At 41.8% G+C, this 20,395-nt stretch overlaps 2 protein-coding genes across 5 annotated transcripts in view; one reads left to right on the top strand and one right to left on the bottom strand.

The window, feature by feature from the left end:
- Positions 1 to 429: 429 nt before the first annotated feature.
- LOC138105335 (RING finger protein 151-like) lies at positions 430 to 20,319 on the bottom strand. Of its 3 annotated transcripts, none has more exons than XM_069005143.1 (8): positions 20,210 to 20,319; positions 18,744 to 18,818; positions 14,430 to 14,543; positions 13,297 to 13,520; positions 11,933 to 12,072; positions 10,001 to 10,163; positions 8,510 to 8,630; positions 430 to 7,589 (listed from the first exon to the last, which is right to left on the bottom strand). In XM_069005143.1, exons 4-8 carry the CDS (start codon positions 13,500 to 13,502, stop codon positions 7,356 to 7,358), a joined length of 864 nt encoding a protein of 287 aa, XP_068861244.1. In that variant the 5' UTR covers positions 13,503 to 13,520; positions 14,430 to 14,543; positions 18,744 to 18,818; positions 20,210 to 20,319; the 3' UTR covers positions 430 to 7,355. The 3 variants fall into 3 exon arrangements, with proteins under 3 accessions (XP_068861244.1, XP_068861245.1, XP_068861246.1); XM_069005144.1 differs by lacking the exon at positions 20,210 to 20,319 and adding an exon at positions 19,384 to 20,087; XM_069005145.1 differs by lacking the exon at positions 18,744 to 18,818.
- RAD54B (RAD54 homolog B) overlaps positions 16,315 to 20,395 on the top strand; it is a 68,496-nt gene continuing 64,415 nt past the window's right edge. The window contains exon 1 of one of the 2 annotated variants that reach the window (XM_069005140.1): positions 16,315 to 17,343. In XM_069005140.1, the coding sequence (XP_068861241.1) occupies positions 17,339 to 17,343 (5 nt within the window). In that variant the 5' untranslated portion in view covers positions 16,315 to 17,338. The remainder of the gene's footprint in view (positions 17,344 to 20,395) is intronic. The other variant, XM_069005137.1, reaches the window with a different exon arrangement.

Raw genomic sequence — 20,395 nt, 5'->3', positions numbered from 1 at the left:
TTTTGTAGTGGCCATAAAAACTTGCATTAGGGATGAGATCCCTGCAGTTGATGGACAGAGAATGAATTTTTCCCTTCTTGCCCCATCATTTTCCTGTTGTCTGTGCAGGACTGGAGTGCCATACTCCAGGAATTCTCAACTTTTGCCAGTGTTTTGCCTTCCAAGCAGCTGCTCATCCCATTCAGAAACTCCCATCTATGAGGCAGGAGGGAAATCCTGGAGAAGGGATAGTTTGACTGAACACCTGCTTTGTTTACTGCTCCCTCTACAAGGGAAAATGCAGCCTTACCTGCTCCAGGGCACCAAACCTGTAACTGTAGAGCATTCATGACTCCTGTGCTCTGCAGGCCAGTGTACCTAAATGTTGCCATTCCATCTGAGAAAGAGGGTACTCAAACTTCTGTACAGAATGAAGCGAACCGAAGTGTGTTAATTATGATGTAGACCCTTTATTAGTTCAACTTTTATACAAAGTGTACTTCAAAGTGATACAAAGTGTTACTGTTTCTTATACAGCCTAGAGATTAAGATCTGTTAAGCGCTGGTTTATCCTTGTGCATATAAAGGTAGAAAACATAAATAGACTGGCAGCGACCCATAATGCTGGAAGACAGTTCAGTGTTTACTCAGTTAATAGAAAGTTGCATAGAATTGTAGGTGTTTATAAAGGCATCTTCTACGTGGTAAAATCTCCCTGACCTACCGTACTCCATCTGACAACAGTACGGGGGAAAGGCAAGGCTAGTATTGCTCCTGTCAATACTACCCAGCACTTCTAAGGAAAGTGGCTGTAGAGAAGCACCATGCCAGAAACATCCAAGAGAACAGCACATGGAAAATTTCATTTGCAAGGCTACCCATTTCTGTAAATCAGGAACTGTTTGCAACTGGGGTCTATTAATACGTTACTTCATACAAACACCTAAGAACATTTCAGATAAAACCACTTTTGGCCAGTCAAAATACATCACTATAGCAGGTATTTTGCTTGACTGTGCAATTCCCTTCCCTTCTATGCTGACAAGAAACTCTTGTACATGAAAGTTCCATGTACTTTACTTAACCACTTGCTCTCTCAGAGCAAGTTTGTGAATCTCCCAGGCTTGGTACTCTGACATTGTGTACCCACCTAACTGGATAAAGACTTAATCTCCTTTTAATTCTAATGCCATGTTAACTCCCTGCCACACGCTGGCAGCTCACACTGGTAAGCCTGGTGCCACAGGCTGGTGCAGCCGCATCACTGCTTTTGGCCTGAGGGAACAGTCACACCACATTTATGTGTTCTCTCTCTTTGCTCTCCCTCTTCCAGCTGCAAAGAGCTAGAAGCAGCAACTCAAAATACAACAATTTGCACAGTTACTGGTCCACTTGAGTAGCAGTTCCACTTGTGAGGAAATGGAACTGATTAAAGTGTGATTTAGTATGAGAATAGTAATACCAGTAATTCTGTGCTGGAACCCTCCTGTAATGCACTTTTAGCAGTGTCTCTCATATAATTCTAAAGTATGATCATGACTAAGGAAGTAGCATTTCCAAGTGAATGTCTTTAACTTATGTCAGGTCTAGTACAATATTTGGAGTCATAGTTTTTGTGGAAAGGATTAACAGACTATTTGAAAGAAAGAAAAAAAATCCCTTGCTTCTGCCAACTGCTATTAAGAGCTGCATAATACATGACACTGGAAAAGCAAGAAGTAGATGAAATATTAATGTAACGGGCTATTTAATGTCAGTCTAGTCAGTTGTAAGACAGGTCAAATGATGACGATACTTCAGCAATGCCACCCTGTGAGAAGTTCATTAGCAGAGGAAAATCTGAAGTGCAGAACCGTTATCAACCCAGAGGAATGGCATAAAGCTTAGAGCCACCAGAGAGACCTGATGCCATTAGCTACTGTGTGCCTATTTAAAACATCTCTGAAAGGGCTTCTTTGCTGCTACAGGAAACCCATAGTGACAGCCCATTCCAGCAGCCAGTGGGCCACATTTCCACACTGGAAGTTCAGACTGTCAGAGCTTGATTGCACAGCAGAAAGTCCTTCCTTACCACCCAGGACACGTTTTCTCACACAGTTTCATGTCCAGCACTTAGGGAAAAGGCAGCAGACCAAACACTTAAGTAAACATTAAATAAACCCTATTTCCCATGCTAGGAGGAATTTAGTCATAAATAAGTGGGTGAAGTTTCTAAAGCAAACAAATGCAGAGATCCCATTATGGGGAAAGCACAGAGCTAATAACTTGCTTTCTTCTGTGGTCGGAACAGAAAAGATTGGGTTACTGCCCTCTGACTCAGGAAAGATGATCCAGTTCATTGAGTTCTAAAGGATTTTGAAGTGATTTTCTTCTTTACATTAGGCAAAGTAGATAAAGTCACATCACCACCACACAGTTACGATACACAGAAAAGCACTAACTAAATCTAATAGCATGAAATCTGATGTTGCCAAAAAGCTTGAAAATTAGCGTGAATGCTGCAATAATGTCACGCAGAGCACAGACACTCACAGCTTGCTTGTTTAGAACACGAGAGTAACAGCATTCTTACTTTCTACCTATTGCTTTAATACACACACTGATGTAAGTGAACTGACCACTGAACATTTAGTGTGAATGAAGGTCTTCCCAAATTATAGCTACTGGTTTACTGTTTGAGATTATTAAATATGGCTGCTTAAGAGATGTGCTATGCCATGAACTGGTGAGACTGCTGTAGTGTCCCAAATACTCTAAATTGCTTTGAATGTGTTTTTTTCCCTGAAAAAACCCCACTTTTACAGAAGAGCTATTTATGTCAGTTTTTAAATACACAAGACCAGTTTTTAAATACTAAGACCTGAATATGTGCACATCTGCCTCAGTGGTACTATAGAAACAGCAAGTTAGAAGGATTTATTAATGCCTGAAATTCAGACAGCTCTGACCACAAGTCTTCATAATGTAGACTATGTGCTAAAGAAGATTGCTGCCTCTCTCTTTGGTTATGCTATTAGCTATAAAAGCATTGCTCTGAGTGACAGCAAGGCATGCACAGTAATGCAGTTGCTTTCTAAACTATAAAACTAACATATTCAGGTTGTTGAACCTGCACACATTTTCCTGAGCCTTCAAAACTGATTTAACACATTCAGTAAACAGAAGGCTAGATACCTCTATAGTTAGTCCACTGATGAGCTGAGAATATGGCTTAGTTATAGCACTGAAAAGAACATGAACAGGCTGTGTAAGAAGTTTGGAGAAAGTCTTTGAACTATACAGATTTCTCATGCAGTGCTTACAGATAAATGCCTCCTTGATTTGTGAGTCTGTTAAAAAATTCTATTGCAAACTTTGAGTCATAGAATCATCAAGGGTGGAAGAGACCAAGTTCAACTGTCAACCCAGAACTACCCCTGTAACCCCAAAACCACTAAACCATTTCCCAGCCCCGGATCCTGACAGCTCTTGAACACCTCCAGGGATGGTGACTCCACCAGCTCCCTGGGCACCCTATTGGAATGCTTGACCACCCTCACAGTGAAAATTTTTTTTCTAACATCTAATCTGCATCTCCCCTGTCTCAGCTTAAGGCCATTTCCTCTTGTCCTCTCACTGTAGGCACAGTAGTAGAGACCAGTCCCCACCTGGTTACACCTCCTTTCAGGGAGTTGTAGAGAGTGAAGAGGTCCCCCTTTGAGTCTCCTCTTCTCTAGGCTAAACCAACCCAGCCCTCTCAGCTGTTCCTCATTAGACAAGCTTTTTAGACCTTTCATGAGCTTTGTTGCCCTTTGCTGGACATGCTTAAGCATTTCAATGCCCTTTTTAAAGTGAGGGGCCAAAACTGGACACAGCATTCAAGGTGTGGCCTCACCAGTGCCAAATATAGAGGGACAATCACTGCCACACTATTTCTGATACAGGCCAGGATGCCATTGGTGTTCTTAGCCACCTGGCCACACGTTGGCTCATATTAGGCCAGCTGTCAACCAGCACCCCCAAGTCCCTTTCTGCTGAACAGCTCTCGAGCCACTCTGCCCCCAGCCTGTAGCACTGCATGGGGTTGCTGCAACCCAAGTGCAGGACCCAGCACTTTGCCTTACTGAACCTTGTGCAGCTGTCCTTCGCACATTCATCGACTCTGTCCAGGTCTGTCTGCAGAGCCTTTCTACCCTTAAACAGATCAACATCCCATCCAACTTGGTGGTGTCTGCAAATTTACTCAGGGCATACTCAATCCCCAAGACCAGATCATTAATAATGGTGTTAAACAGAACTGGCCCAAATACTGAGCCCTGGTGAACACCACCAGTGACCAGCTGCCAACTGGATTTAGCTCCATTCCCCACCACTCTCTGGGCCTAACAACCAGCCAATTTTTTATCCATTGGAGAGTCCACCCATCCAAGCCCCAGGTAGCCAGTTTTTCTGGGAGGATGCTGTGGAAGATGGTGTGAAATGCTTCCCTGAAGTCTAGATAAACAACATCCACAGCCTCTCCCTCACCTTCTCAGCAGGTCACTTAGTCGTAGCAGATCAGATCAGTCAAGCAGGACCTGCCTTTCTTAAAGCCTGGCTTGATCCCTTGGTTGTCCTGCACGTGCCATGTAATGGCATGTTCTCTTCCAGAACCTTGCCCCGAGCCAAAGTCAGGCTGACAGGCCTGTAGTTCCCCTGGTCATCCTTCCAACCATTCTTGTAAATGGGTGTTACATTTGCTAATCTCCAGTCAGATGGAACTTCTCCAGTTGAGCAGGACTGCTGATAGATGATTGAAAGTGTTTTGGCAAATACTTTTGCCAGTTCCCTCATTACTCTGGGGTGGATCCCATCAGGGCCCATAGACCTGTGAGTGTCTAACTGGCAGAGGAGGTCACTAACCATCTCCTCCTGGATTATGGGGGTTTCACTCATCTGCCCATCAACAACTTCCATCTCAGGGAGCTGGGCATCCTGAGGATAACTGATCCTGATATTGAAGACCGAGGCAAAGAAGGCATTAAGTACCTCTGCCTTTTCTTCAACCCCTGTCACTACACCACCCTCTGGATTCAACTAATGGCAGAGCCACTCCTTGACCCTCCTTTCACTGTCAAAATATTAATAGAAACTTTTTTTGTTGTCTTTCACTGTAGTGGCCAAATCAAGTTCTAGTTGGGCTTTGTCCCTTTTAATCTTCTTCCTACATGACCTTGTGACATCCTTACAGTCCTCCCAAGTTACCTGACCTTCCTTCCAGAGGTGATATATTCTCTTTTATTTCCCCTAAATTCCATCTTAAGCTCTCTGTTTAACCACACTGGTCTTTTTCCCTGACAACTTGTTTTTCTATACATGGTGACAGTCTGTTCCTGAATATTTAATAATTCCTTTTTAAAGCAGATCCACCTTCCTGTACTCCTTCGCCCTTCCGGACTGACTTCCAAGGGACTTGGTCAATGAATGCCCTAGACAGGCCAAAGTCTGCTTGCCAAAGTCCAAGGTGGAAATTCTGCTGGTGCCCCTCCTCACTTCACCCAGTACAGAAAGCCCTAACAGTTTATGGTCACCCTGCCCAAGATGGCCACTGACCATCTCATCACCCACCAGTCCTTCTTTGCCCACAAACAACAGGGCCCCTCCTCTGTTAGGCTCATCTACCAGTTGTGTTAGTTAGAAAGATGTCTTCCACACATTCCAGGAACCTCCCAGGCTGCTTCCTCTCTGCTGTATTTCCAGCAGACATCTGGCAAGTTGAAGTCACCCCTGAGTACAAAGGCTGGTGACTGTGAGGCTTCTGCCAGCTGCTTGTAGAACGTGTCATCAGCCTGGACTGGCTGGGTGGTCTCTAACAGACTCCCACCATGATGTCTGCCCTGCTGACCTTCACCCTGATCTTTACCAGAGGCACTCAACCTTGTCATCTTCATCATCAATTTCAATCCAATCAAAACACTCCCCACTGTACAGTGCTATCCAACCACCTCTCCTGCTTTACCTGTCTCTTCTAAAGTGCTTATATCCAGCCATTGCAGCACTCCAGTCATGCGAGTCATCCCACCATATTTCTGTGATGGTGACAACATCAAAACCTTCCTGCTGGACAATGGCTTCCAGCTCCTCCTGCTTGCTGCCCACATGGTGCATTGGTGTAGATGCACTTTAGCCGGGCCAATGCTTTTGCCCCCATCACAGGCCTGCCACCCTAGGTTCACCTCTAGCGATCCTCCACTTTCCGAGGTGCATGTGACTGGTACATTTGCCTCAGGAGAGGCAGAGTATGGCTCTACCAGTCAATCTCTTCCTCAGATGCTCTAACATCCCTTAACCCTTCCACCTCCTCTTTGAGTTGTAGCACTAAGCAGAGCAGATCATTGACCTGCTCGCACTCACCCAGGTGTTCTGTTACTCTCAGATGCCAGTGCCAGGCTCTGGCACTCCCTGCAGCCCTGTGTTAGTGCTTGAGCACTAACACAGATGTCTGAAGCCCCAGTGACTGTGCAAATATTTATCTCTTGTGCATATCAAGTAGCCTTAAACCTGCCACAAGAAAATAAAAGATACTCTAAGTATTTATATATGCTTTAAAGACATTGAGTACCAAATGGACTGGTCTTATGCTTAAAAGATCCTGTAGAAATTCCTGATATTTTCACATATAAAAGCTTCAAATTTTTAAATAAGAAGAAAATCCATTCCCACAAACTCAAAGTTATTCACACATCTGTTTAAAAGGTTTTAGATCATTCTACTACCTTGGGCTTTAGCATTAGTCTCTTAAGTGTGTATCAGCCTGGGAAATGAGAAGAAGCTCTAAAGCAACAGTCAATCTCACCCGAAGCTTTACATAGCAGAAGAATTACAATTTAAAGTGCTTGCTTTCAACCTTTGAAATAAGACCTTCTACAGACTACAAACAAACAAAATCTTATTAACTTCTATTACTGACTTACTAATTCTACTATTCACTTTTCCCAAAATTAAGTACATCCCAAGTGGTCACATTTGCTTTTTTGTTTGAAACATAGGTATTTAAATGTTGTTTTCTTCCTGGTCTATAATAGTCCATATCTTTGACTTTAAAAGGCTGTAGCTTTCAGGCTTGAAAGATTCCTGTAAGTGATACAGTAAAGAGAGAATGAATCAAGTCTCCTTCCCCATCTTAAAAAAACATTAGCTAAAAATACATCTTCCAATTACTGGTTTTAATGATCAGTATTCCCTCAGAAAAAAATTCTTCTGTTTGTTTTTATGGCCCCAAAGGAAATACAGTTGTAATTTAGACTTTAAAAGAAAACAAGTAAATCAGAAATTATATAAAGTTTACCAATCGTTCAAAGGAAGTAGTTTGCCAGAAGACAGTATTTGAAGAAAATGCTTTTTGAGCTTAGTACTATTTAGATAACTGTAACTTCCCTAGGTTTTCTTTTCACACTTTCTAGTCGTGTCAAAGGACGGAAATTTGACTTCCTGCTTCCCTCTGTAGTAGTTAATCGACAGTCCTTCTGCAGCCCCTTCAGCAGCTCCATTAACTCCCGTTTTTCCAGCTCTGCCTGCTCCAGCTCTTGCCGGTGCTGTCTCTCCGCAGCCATCAGAGACCGCACATCTGACATCATTCGTGACATCTGACTCTGAAATGCAAATACAAATTCACTGCAAGAAACAAACCCTCTTCTAATGATGGTGCAATGAAGTTGAACTGGCCATGCACGTAGGGCAATGGAGTCTTAAGAATAAAGAACACGGAAATAATTTTTTGATAGCAAATGTAAACAATTTGAGACACAATCCAGCATTCACCTTCTGGAACAGTCTTGTTCCAAAGATTCCAACGTGTTTTACAAAAAGTTTCTTACAACGTATGATAAGAAACAGTCAATTTACCCTCTGCTGCTTTTATTTTCTATTTCAAGAATCCAAACAAAATGTGGTTCTGGTTATGTTCAGATACATTCTGCAAGGATTTAATGTCAAATCCAGTAAAAATAAAAATGTAAACTATAAAGCACATCCACTGCTTTAAAAATCATTGTTCTGTGATATAATAAAAACAGGATGACTAAGAGGATAAGACAGCCTTTCTTGTTGCCTGATGAAGTTTACTGTGCACCTTTCCAACCTTCTGACCACAGTGCAAACACCACTGTTGGCAGTAGGGCTCTGTGTCAGCTCTGGACTAAGCACTTTGGACAGCAATTAAAAATGGAGCTGGATGTTTAATTACATCCAGTTTGTGATGTATACTCTACATTTAGACACTGAAATCAGTTTCAGACTGATCTGCTGACGATGTTACGCATGCACAGACACTGATGGAGTACCCAGGTGAGCTCCAGTGAACCTGAAGCAGATAAACCCCAGCAATACAGCATCCAGCCTGCTTCTCCATAGAGCTGACTAACCTAGCAAAGCTTTGCTGGTTTGCTTCCCATACTTAATACCATTTTCCTCCGTATGAGACTTTATTTACAAAATAAGAAACTGCTACTGGGAAAAGCAAACAGCTAGACTGTTAAGAGAGAGAGAGAGAAAAAAAAAGGTTTGTATTTACCTTTAGTTCTTCAATTTCATTTTGCAGAATACTTTCTTTTTGGACCATATGCCTTCTCTGTGAATCTAACCTTGACTCCATCTCATGTTTTGCCTCCTCCACTCTGCAGATCATTTCTGACCTAAAAAGTTTATTTCTCCTTGTTAGGTCTTGTAAGCAGAGAAAAGAATGATTTTCAAATTCCAGAAAGCCTTCTTGCAGCCAAACAGCCTGATCTGATTCCCATCAAGCTCTACAGATGCCCCTGTAGAAGCATGACTTATTAATTAAAAAAAAAACTGGCATAAAGAAGTGCCTTGTGCCCAGGGGCACTGAAGTGCCCATGAAGAGCCTATAGAGGGACAATCATATCATATTCCTCAAGTAATTCCATGAGCTCAAGAATGTGTATTTATGACTTTAGGTGATTTTCTGCTGTTTGCCTACAGTATGTGCTTGCTAAGTGTTATGAAATAGAGGCGGCCAAGATAAAAAGTCTGAATCCTATAGAACTACTAAACAGGTAAGGAAGTGAGACAGCCTGGGTCTGTGGACATGGTAGGCACTTATAGGCACAGCTTAGTGGTGGGCCTGGCAGTGCTGGATTAATTGCTGGACTCAATGATCTTAGAGCTCTTTTCCAAACTAAATGATTCCATGGTTCTGTGCAATCTGTGCTCACTTTTACGGTGGACACCATGCAGTAAAATGACAGTATGCAGTAAACTGTTATAGCCTAGTCACTCACACAGCTCCACAGCCAAAACCAGCTGGCACTACATTAACCTTTTGAGTTCAGAAACCAGGTAGTAGAATCCCTTGTGTCTCAATGCATTTAAACCACATTTGAGCCTGACTTCACAGCAGTGTTCAAAAGCACAACACTTAGGAGCTGAAAGATACAAATAGGAAGGAGCATGAGGCGAAAAAAAAGTCCAACTGAAGTATAATGAAAAGGGAAAGCTACAGAAACATACATAAGAGGAAAACAAGGATGCTGGGAAGAAGAGCCATATTCACTGACTGTTATTAATCTACCAGGACTTATAAAAAAATCAAAATTAGATCTTCAGCAGTTGAATCTACCTGTATCTGCCAAAATAATTACAGATTTTTATCTTCTCTATCTGCAAAAACATAAACTAAATACAATTATTAAATAATGTGACTTTGTGTCAACAACAGGCCAATAGAAACATTAAATTGCCAACTTCAGTTTTCTTAGGTTTTTTGTCATTTTACATAGTAAGCTCACAGTTCTGTTCAACTGCAAGCAAGGGTATTTTAAGATTTATAGTAACTTGGACAAAAAAACCCCCAACAACAAAAGACTCAAAACAGCAACAATTTAAAGTCTATGCTGACACACAATAAAATTCTGGTCCATTAGCATCAAGTAATTAATGGACCATTTAACACATACCAGAATCCAGTGCTAGTATTTTAAAGTGCTTCATGCAGCGATTTTAAGCCCAGCCCAACACAAACAGGAGAGGAACAGAAGGTTTGTACCGAAGTAGTTCCAGCTCAGTTCTTAGCTCTGCCACACAGTTGTGCTGCGTGTCCTCTGCGCTGAGAATGGTGTAACCACAGCCATTGGGGCACTCCCGGCTCCGGTACTCGCACACCGCCAGGTGCCCGTCCATGTTACGCCGCTCAATCTGCACCGTACAACCTGAGCAAGGAAGAGCAAGGCAAGACAGTCATTTACAACAAAAGCATTTTGAGTCATTCCAAACAAAACCACTCCAGAAAGGAAGCTGGGAAAAGTGATTTCGTTAGAATATGAAATATGACAGTTACACATACATAGCTACTAATACAACGCTGTTAAAAGTCTCATTAAGATACTTATCCATTAACTGAAAATACTGAAAGGTTGGAAGGAGCTATTTTCTATAAAGTCTTATATTGCTGGTCTGGCATTAAATTAACTTCAGTAATGACAATCCTGATGCCAAGCTAAGACACTAGCAGCTTGTCTGTGCTTCCGACATAGATTGCAATGACTGGAATTGATAAAGAATGCACATGGGTAAAAAAATATTACACTATCAAACTTAGGGAAAAGTTCAAAGATGTAGTAAGGACAGATGTGGGTGGGATGGAATGCAAACTTGTTTTCCAGACAATTTGATGGTCTTGTCCATAATGTACTAGACCACATAAATAAGTTGGAACATTTATTTATGAACGTTTAATAACTCATACAAAGATAGAAACATTTCCACAGAAATTCTAGGATACCAACTTTGCAGTCCTGCGGTGATTAAAAGTAAAATATAAAGAATAAAAAACAAACACTATATAAACTATTGCTACATTTAACTCTAAACTTGAAGTTTGTAGTCTTAACTTACGAAGTCAAATTTATGAAGTTTGTAGTTTAATCTTTGAGGCACTCTTTGTTGCACTACACCCTTGCATTTAATTTGAAGAGAATATCAACTTAAGGAAACTGAAACAATGGAGTATTGAAACTTCCCAACAAACCATGCCAGAAAATGACAAAAGAGTTCTCTAGAAAAGCTTTACTAATAAATATAATGATTTGTTATTGTGGTACTCAAAATATATTCCAGGTATTCTTGGGAGAGAGTTCAAGAGATGTAAGAGCCTTCACACCCCAAACACCAGACACCCAGCGTGGTAACTCTATAAAACACTACAGTTTCTGTAGGAAGTAGAACACATGAATCAAGCATCTGCAGAAGTCACTTACTTCTGAGAGAAATTATAACTTCCAGTAGAGCAATTCTAACACCTTAATCATCTCATAATTAATTACAACGGCAGACTCAACTATGCCCTTAGCATCATTAATTAGCAATTAACTTTATCTAGGATCATACAACATTTCAAATGAAATCAACTGGGAAATTGTAACAGTACGTTCCTCTTTAGAGGCATGTTTCTTTCTCAGGAGGTGCAGCCTTGTTTTAAATAAAAACCTCAACATGAACAACTCTAACCGGAATTTAGCTTAGAATAATTCTGACTTCCAAGATACATTCTTGTTAAAACCATGACACAGAGTTGGCAGCTACACATGCACCAGGCAACCAGGTGTTTTATAAATTATGACCCCTAAGTCTTCTGCAGGGGCTACTGCATTCATTCAAGCATCAGAACATGCAGTCAGAACTGGGAAACAAACTCATAACTTGACAGAAAGCAAAACTAATGCACTACTACATTTTTATACATTTGAAGTTCATCATATTCATTTTGGTTAGTTTTTGGATAAGAAACAGTTGCTAATCATCACAACTGCCATAAACTGGTACTATATTTTGTTCAAAAACACTGCTGTAAAGAGCAGATCATGCCAAAGCTTTGAATTTCTGTTAGAAAATAATGGCTATTATTGTAGTTCTGTTGACAGGAAGATGACAAACATGTTTTTTAAATATAAAGGACTCAACTTCTTTGAATGTTACTCACCAGCATTGGAGCAAGGTATCTGACTGTACTCACACTCCCTTTCATGCCTGTCTATGGACTCCAGAGAACAAACCATTTCACAGCCATAATCCCTGTTTCTGCAATGTAGCTGAAGACGGTTTAAATCATTTTTCATATATCTACAGGCAAAGAAAAGAATTTGTTCTTAACTCTGGGAACATTACTGAAAAACTTTTATTTTCAACTTTTGGGAAAAAAAGAGCAAGATTCTAATCTCCATTAGGAAAAATTATGACTATCTTAATTTCTTTTTTTAAGAATTCAAGTGACCATATCAGAAAAAAACAGCCTGAAAGAAACAATGTTAATGGAAAAGCCAGTCTCCAAATTTAAATGTGCAAATGAAATCTTTATTTTTGAATAATTTTTAATTGTGACCTTTTACTGGCTCAGCAGATACTATCAATACCAAACACCAGGACTACTCACTGTCATTTAAGTTCTGTGTTTCTAAACACGCCAGACTAGAGGACTACAGTGAGTACAAACAAAACAATCTAAAAATTAAACTCTAGAGCTCTGTCTATGCCATAGCTAACTTCCAGATAGTAAAATCTCACTAATGAAAAATTATGCTGTGAGTACTAATGAAGTTAAATTTACTGTAGCTGGAGGCTTTAAATGCAATGTAACTATTTATCTGAGCAAGATTAGACAATGCAGGTGTTAAACAGCAAGCAGCGTCTACTGTCGAAACTGTTTTGTGCTGACACTAGCAGGAATTAACAGTTTAAAATAGAACAGTTTGTTTGGAAAGGACCAACAACAATCATCTGGTTCAACTGCCTGACCAGTTATAGAAGGCACTTGGGAAAACAGCCTGCTTTACAGGACAAGGTGGCTCACAACAGACATTCCCTATGTCTAAAGACCTATTTTAAAGAATTTGAAGGTCAGAAATTTGGTTCATATCTCTAGGAATTGTTAATTACAAACCCCACTACAGCATCTAGCTAAGACTGAAAAGAGATATAGAGTGTGTAGTGACTGTCATCCAGAGTTGCTTTGCTGACTTTCTCTAAAATCATGTATGGAAAAGTTTTGATGCTGTAAAGAACATTCAGAATAATATCCAGACAGGTATCTAGAATCAGCATTCAAGATATAAAAAGGTGGAGAACAAATTAAGTGTTCTTTCAGTTTTGAAATCCTAACACCCTAAAAGTTAAGTTATAATAAATAGAAAATGCTAATGCTTTCATGCAAGTAGTTGGTGTCTGCCATGGGCATACTGGATAAAGACAGTCTTGAGTGACAGTATCGACAGGAGATGAAGCTGTGCAAGCAAAACTGAGAAATCCTAAATTAATGCAATTTCAACACACAGCAAGATTACTGGATACCTGTAGAGAGGTCGTAGCAAAGACACATCAATCACTTGTCTGTCTTCAGGGCAGTTACTGTGATGAACAAGCCAGCCATGGATACAGGCAGTGCAGAAAGCGTGCTCACAAGGAGCCTGCAGTGGATCTTCTAACACATCTCGGCAGATGGAGCACAACAGCCCTTCATTAACATAGCCCACAAAGCGCTCAATATCATAACCCATGCTCTCCACACCTTCAACCTATTCAAAAACCCCAAACACAGAAATAAAGCAGTCTTTGTGCTGAATCTGCATGGGTAGATCCACAAAGAAGCCTGAAAGCAATTCTAAAAACATGGAGACCTTAATGTGAATAAAGAAGTACATGTGTGAATGCAAACAAACACATACTTAGGAGACTTTCTGATTTAAGTGGGAATGTGAGAATTGTACTGTTGGATGTCAGAATCACAATTTTCTATCAAGATAGTCTGAAGTCTGTTATTAAACATAATTGTAGCAGCCACTGTGAAACATACAGTTTCTATTTACATGAATTCTACCTGAAGCAGAAACATCACAGAACTTCAAATGCAAATGTTTGCTTTCCATTTTAATACTTTCATGTAATGCCTAACAAACTTACAAAACAGTGTTCTTACCAAGCTGAAAGCTGTGGCGCTTTCAGCTAGCAGATCCTGGATTTATGAACTGCACATCACATAAGATGTTGCTCTCACACTGAAAAAAGGATTCTCTTCTCACTTAGACCTCCATTTCAGAGGCAACAACATGAAATCTCCACATTCCTAAAGACATACTTAATACTCAGGAAGTTAAGGAAGCCAAAACTTCAGCTAACCTTGAAATCATGAAGAGCTACTGTCTTCTCCTACATGATCTATTTTATAAAAGTGAGAAGCTTTTAAATGGATTTGAAAGCCTTGTGAAGAAGAACTAATGGGCAATCTGCCTTCATCCAAATCCTACTGTAAAAGGCCTTGTGGAATTTGGTAAGACTCCACAGAACTCACTTAAAAGAGTAAGTTTAAGGCTCCACCTTGCTCCTTAACATACGAAGTTACTTTTGTAAAGCCATTGAGACTCGTGAAAGAGGTTTTCATTAGTTGTGAGGTTTTCTAAATAAAAGAGAAAAGGAAGAGATCTTACCTTTGTAGATTTTACTACATATATATGTGGTTTGCCCAAATACTTCAGAAACAGTTTTCTGATCAGTAAGGCATGTAATACTTCCTTCAGTTTCTCTTCACTGCTTTATTATGCCTGTGAAAAACATTAGCAAGAGTAAGGCTCAGTAGTGTTTCGTAAGTTACTGAGTCCTATGTCTAACAAGCCAGCTACTGAAGAGATGCTGTCCTAACCATTAAACCTCGTTTTCCAAACCAAGCCACTGAAAACCTACAATTCAAAACAGGAAAATTGGCTAGATTAGGGTGAAAATAAACACCAGTCTCTGTTTCAATTACTACTGATGCAGATATTTATCACAAAACTGAACACCCTGCTGATGATCAATTTTGAAGCCAGTTTTTTTGTAAGACTGAAGACAACAGAATTCAGTACTATTGAAAAGTAGCAACTGAAATCTGGTAAAAATTATATTCCTCAAAAAGACGGAATTTCCTTATCTAACCTGTTTTTATCTGGTCATGACAGGCAGTTCATTTTTAAAACAAAACTATTACAGTCAAGTTTGTTGTATTGGCAAATATAATTGCTGTATGTAGCATATGATATGTAGCATAACTAAGGTTGCTCACTTAAACTATTATAAAAAATGTCATTGCTTAAGTCCCTTAAGTTGATATCTGGCAATTGCAAGGATCTCTAAGAAATAATAAGTTTTACCCTGAAGGGAAAAAAGAATTTTGCAATTCCTCTTCACAAATAAAACATAAATCTGGAATTTAGAAGTTCTTATATATCTAAGTATCAGAGTATCTTCACTGATTATGAAACGTGCTTGTGTTAAAAGGGTATTTGCTAAGAGTGAAGTTAATAGAAGCTGTAATAAAAGCATACATAACACAAGCAAGCATGCACGTAACCCAAATACAAAACACATAATCTGCTGCAAGGTTTCCATACCAAGTTTTGTTTTTACTGGCATGTTTATGACGCAGCCAATACCACGGCTTGCAGAGATGCTTGAGCTAGCTTCAGATTAGCTGGGACACCTACTGGCCATGTGACCTACTGACAGGTTTGCTAGAGAAGCAGGGAGTGCACTCCACATAGATTCCTGACCACATCCCTAGCAGATTTTACAGACTGCATTTCGCTCTGTGCTTCTGTGGCTACATTGTCACCAACACAGGGAAGCTAAATTTACAGGTATCAGGGATATGCTGTTCCTTCAGCCACATGGACATACTGTGTCTTAAAAGAATCTGCTTAAGAAAATACCATATCACAGAGATGTCAAACAATTCTTTTTACACCGTTGTTTTGTGTATGTTTTTACAGGTTTACTGCAAAGACAGGAAACTCAGGACTTTGCTAGTTCAGCACGAACAAAATTATCTTGGCACAAAGCTGTGACTGTAAGGACAGCAGGGGCTACAAGGGAAAGTTTAAAAAGCAGAGAACAATGCTAACCATCAGTATGGAGAATGTGAAGTATTATTTCTCAGTGTTGATGAAAACATCGAAACATACAGTATATTTATGCTGGAGGACTTAATCAGCATATATAGATTTGATAATATGAACTGTAAGCCTAACACTTTGATTTGGTTTGGTGGATTCCAGAGGATTCTGCTTTTAGAAAACTTTAAAGGACAGATAAGAGAACAAAACCCAGTATTTTTACTGTCCTAGAGTTTCTGTTCTATTGGAATTGTGGTGCTGTGAGCTACATTTTGCACAAACACTGCTAGTCCCTGAGGACCAAGTCTTCAAGACACTCTTTGGCATATTTTAGCAAGTTTGAAGACTAACAGAATGCAGGGAAGAGTATTTTTATCAAATGGGAAACAAAAACTTTATTTCTGTTTAAGAGCAAAATGAAGTGCAACAACAACAAAAATAATATATATCATATACGTATGCCTTTGTATATAAATATACATATATATGGATGTATAAACCCCCAGCCAAACTGGAGTTCAAACGAAGAGTGAAAATAAAATATTTAAAAAATACAATCACGGGGGATTCTTCCGCATGTTTTCAAGACTTGTGTTGGAGCAGCACAACACAGTGCCAGAACCCTTGTGGCCATGGGTCTGGGACCTATGACAACAGCTGTTACTGAAGTCCCAGACTTTTTCAGTAGAAGTTTCCTGACTTGAAGAACCAGAGATGTTCTGGTCATCTTCTTGTCATCTTCTTGTCAACTTCAAAAGATGCACCTTAGTCAAGAGATAAGCCAAGGGAGAGCATCTGAAGAATGTCATGCACTCTAGCAGCACAGATCACTTTGTTGTGGTGAACCATGGCCAAAGCCAGGGTCAGCTGGGTCAAGTAGATCCAAAGGTCCACTGGTCTGATGCTGCCACAGCCCAAAAGCCCTGAGCATTCAAATGGCTGTGAAAAATACATACATCCGTCCTTTACCATTGGCCGCAGCCCTCCCCTCCCCTTATTTCTCATACTTGGTTGTATTTCCAGAGAGTTCTATGCTCTTCGGTTGTTAATTGGTCCTTGTTATTCCTCCCCGCCTACCCCTTCTCCCATTTGCTGTAATTCCTTCTCCACGCCTCGGTAACACCCCTGGCTGATGTTCCATTGGTTACTGTGTGTTTTCCACACCCAGACCGTGGAAGTACAGGACTCGCTGCAAGCCACACAGCCTTGGCTTAGCTCTGTAGATTTTTCCCTGCGGTAAACGCCTTCCTCCACGAAGGAGTCCCTCCGCTTTTTTCCTACCTCCTTGCGGGCCTTCGACACCGGTGGGCAGGGCGAACCCAAGCAGGTGCTTTGCTGGCCCTCCCTCCCGCGCCACGGTCGGTCTCCGTCCACCCCCGCTCGAGGCAGGCAGAAGATTGCTCGGTGCCCGGGACATCGTGTTAGCCGGCACGGGAACGCAGCATCACTTTACTCAGCATCCTCACAAAATGAGGTAAGTTTCACATTCTGCTTATCCCCTGAACAATCTCCTCCATTTGGTCTCAAAACCAATTTTCCCAATTCTACTACAATCCACCAACTGTCATACTCCCTTTTTGATTACACATAGAAATTACATTATTTTGTTGAGAGATACTAGTTGCTTAGCTTAAGCAAGTAACTTCTAAATAGAACGAGTCACTTAGCATTATAATGCTGTGTGATTTAAAATGCTGTTTGCTTCTATCTACTTGCTTAGCATACGTAGGTTGCTGTAAGCCTTAGGCTGAAAGCTGTGGTCTTTTGCCTAGACATGCTTTTGGCTGGAACTGAGTTAATTTCCTTAGCAATTTTCCCAGTAGCTGGTACAGAGCTGTGTTTTGCCTTTAGAATGAGAAGAATGTTGCCAACACACCAATGTTTTAGTTGTTGCTAAGTAATGTTTATCCTAAGTCTAGGACTTTATTTTACTTTCCCATACTCTATGGGGGAGCAGGTGCACAAGCAGCACAAACAAGAAGATAAGGAGCTCATGGTCATCAGCAGAAGCTGCAACTCAAGATAAGAAGAGTTAATGGCTTGCCTGCACAGAGATGGAGAGAGAATCCAATAAGCTCTTAGAAGACCCCACACCAAAAACCACCACTGGACTAAAAGGGCCGTGTGAAGAGTGCACAAGGGAGGGTGTGCAGTGTAAGGGTACCATTGTGCAGGGATTTCTTTGTTTGGGAGAGAAAGCACACAAACTATGACATGCTATTTGCTTTTTATTGTTTCATGTTTTATTTTTCCCTGCAGTTCTGGACAAGCAAAAAATCTCCTCCAGACTTCACAGATATCAAGCAATTTTTCAATAGTTGTCATCCCATGTTGTTTGCCAGGCAGATGCACACCCAAAACCAGCCTTGAGCTGTGGACTTCACTGCCCTCAAACAGAGATTTGGTGTGGATATGATAACAGGGAGAATACAGGTTGGATATAGTTCCTAAAAACAACATCATCCCATAGCTTGCTAAATGCCTGGCGCTAATCAAAGCTGTGAAAGTCAGGACACTGAAATGGAATTAGTGACCTTCATTTTTTCATCTACAGTAGCTTTTGATTTTTAAAAAATGCTTCTTTTCCATGTGACAAAACAAAGCATAACTGTTTGAAGGGCTGGAGTGAACCATGACAGAACTACAAATGTGCATGGTTAAGACAGCATCTTCCAAAACGCTGGAGGAACAATCTATGCAGAGTGCAGGAATGAGGTGACATTGAGAGATGACATTCCTTCAGCCTTTATTTTCACAGAGACACACTGTACTTTAAATCCTGCTATACAGAAGCAGTATTTTAGTGTGTTTTATGCCACACTGGCACTGTAAGCCACTTCAAGCCAGCATTAATGCCCAAAGGGGCAGACTCACCCCTTCAACTGTGATGGTACAAGTGGTTTCTCTGGCACTTGATGGATCACTCTGGGTAACTGACCTGTTTTAAGACTGAATTTGGAAAAAAAAAATTACCTTTGGAAGTTTTCTTACAGTAGCCCAAGCCTATCTATCCACTAATTAATGTGATCCCTTTTACCTCCTCCTTTGAATCAGTCAGAACATTTAATTTGCCCCTTTCCTGAACTGGCTCATGTAACTTACCATACAGCCAACTACTCCCTGATTCGATTTGCTAGGCTAGAATTTCTTGTAGATGGCTCAGCAAAAGCTCTAGGGACTGTATAAGCAGGGCATGACCAGGGATAAGAAACTGCAGCCAGGGCAGAAAGGGAAGGAAGACAGCAGCAGTCTGGGGTCAAGGATGCTATAGAGCTACTCCTTCAGCTCAGCTCCCCAGACTGGGGAGCCTGATGAACATTCGTGTAAAAGAAAAGGAACAGAGGAGGGTAAGAATAAATGGACAGCAATACCACCCTACACTGATGCAGACAGCTGATTTTTTTCAAAAAAACTTATGAGACAATTTAAGGCCTCTACCAGGAACTACATAACTACTATAACTATTTTGGCAAAGAACATTTTTATACCACACTTGCTGTCCTGCAAAACCTACTCAGAACAGTGCCATCCATGACCTGCCTTTCACAGACCAGAGTCCAGAGAAGGACAATGAAGCTGGTGAAGAATCTGGAGCACAAGTCCTATGAGGAGCAGCTGAGGGAGCTGGGGTTGTTTAGCCTGGAGAAGAAGAGGCTCAGAGCGGAACCTTATCAGTCCGCCTGAAAGGATGCTGTAGCCAGGTGAGGGTTGGTCTCTTCTCCCAGGCCACCAGCGACAGGATGAGAGGACATCGCCTCAAGCTGTGCCGGGGGGTTGGCTTTCAGGTTGGACATCGGGAAGAATTTCTTCACGGAAAGGGTGGTCAGACATTGGAATGGGCTTGATGATCTCAGAAGTCTTTTTCCAACCTAATTAATTCTGTGACCGCCTCCGAGGCTGCGCAGGGCCGGGCTTTGCTACCCCGAGCCACGACCGGGGCAGAGGGAATTCCCCTCGCAGCTGTGGGAGGGGAATTTTGTACAGGTGGAAGGGGAAAGGCCTCCGGGTCCGGCCTGGGAAGGCGCTTCAGGGAGAGACAACGATCCTGGTCACAGGGCACAGAACGGGCCTGGAAACATCTTGAGAAGCGACCCGACACCAAGGAACAGCACCTGCGCGGCCTCAAGCAGCGACAAGCACCCTTACAGCTGCACACACCCTTACCGCTCCCTTCCCCACACGCCAGCGATACCGCCGCCAGCCCGGCACGGGGCCCTGAGGGACGCTACGGACAAACCCCGCGCAGCGCCCCCGCCCCGGGCCCAGCCCCGCTCCGGCCCCGCTGCCCCCGCCCGCCCCTCGCCCCCGGCCCGCTCGGGGCCGCGGCCCCGCTCACTCACCCCGCCCGCCGCCGCTCGCTGTCGCGCAGCCGAGGCTCCCTTTACGGCCGCTCTCGCTTGACGGCGGTGCGGCAGGCAGCCGCTCCGCCATGTTGTGTGTGGCGGAGGCGCCGCAGGGCGGCAGTGCGCACGCGCACAGCAGCGCTTCCCGAGGGCGGGAGGGGCGGTTCCCGCTCCCTTCCAGCG

Source organism: Aphelocoma coerulescens, chromosome 2 (genome assembly GCF_041296385.1).
Source record: "Aphelocoma coerulescens isolate FSJ_1873_10779 chromosome 2, UR_Acoe_1.0, whole genome shotgun sequence".
Lineage (NCBI taxonomy): Eukaryota > Metazoa > Chordata > Aves > Passeriformes > Corvidae > Aphelocoma > Aphelocoma coerulescens.
The sequence above is the reverse complement of the archived record's forward strand: the minus strand, read 5'-3'. Positions and strand labels throughout refer to the sequence as shown.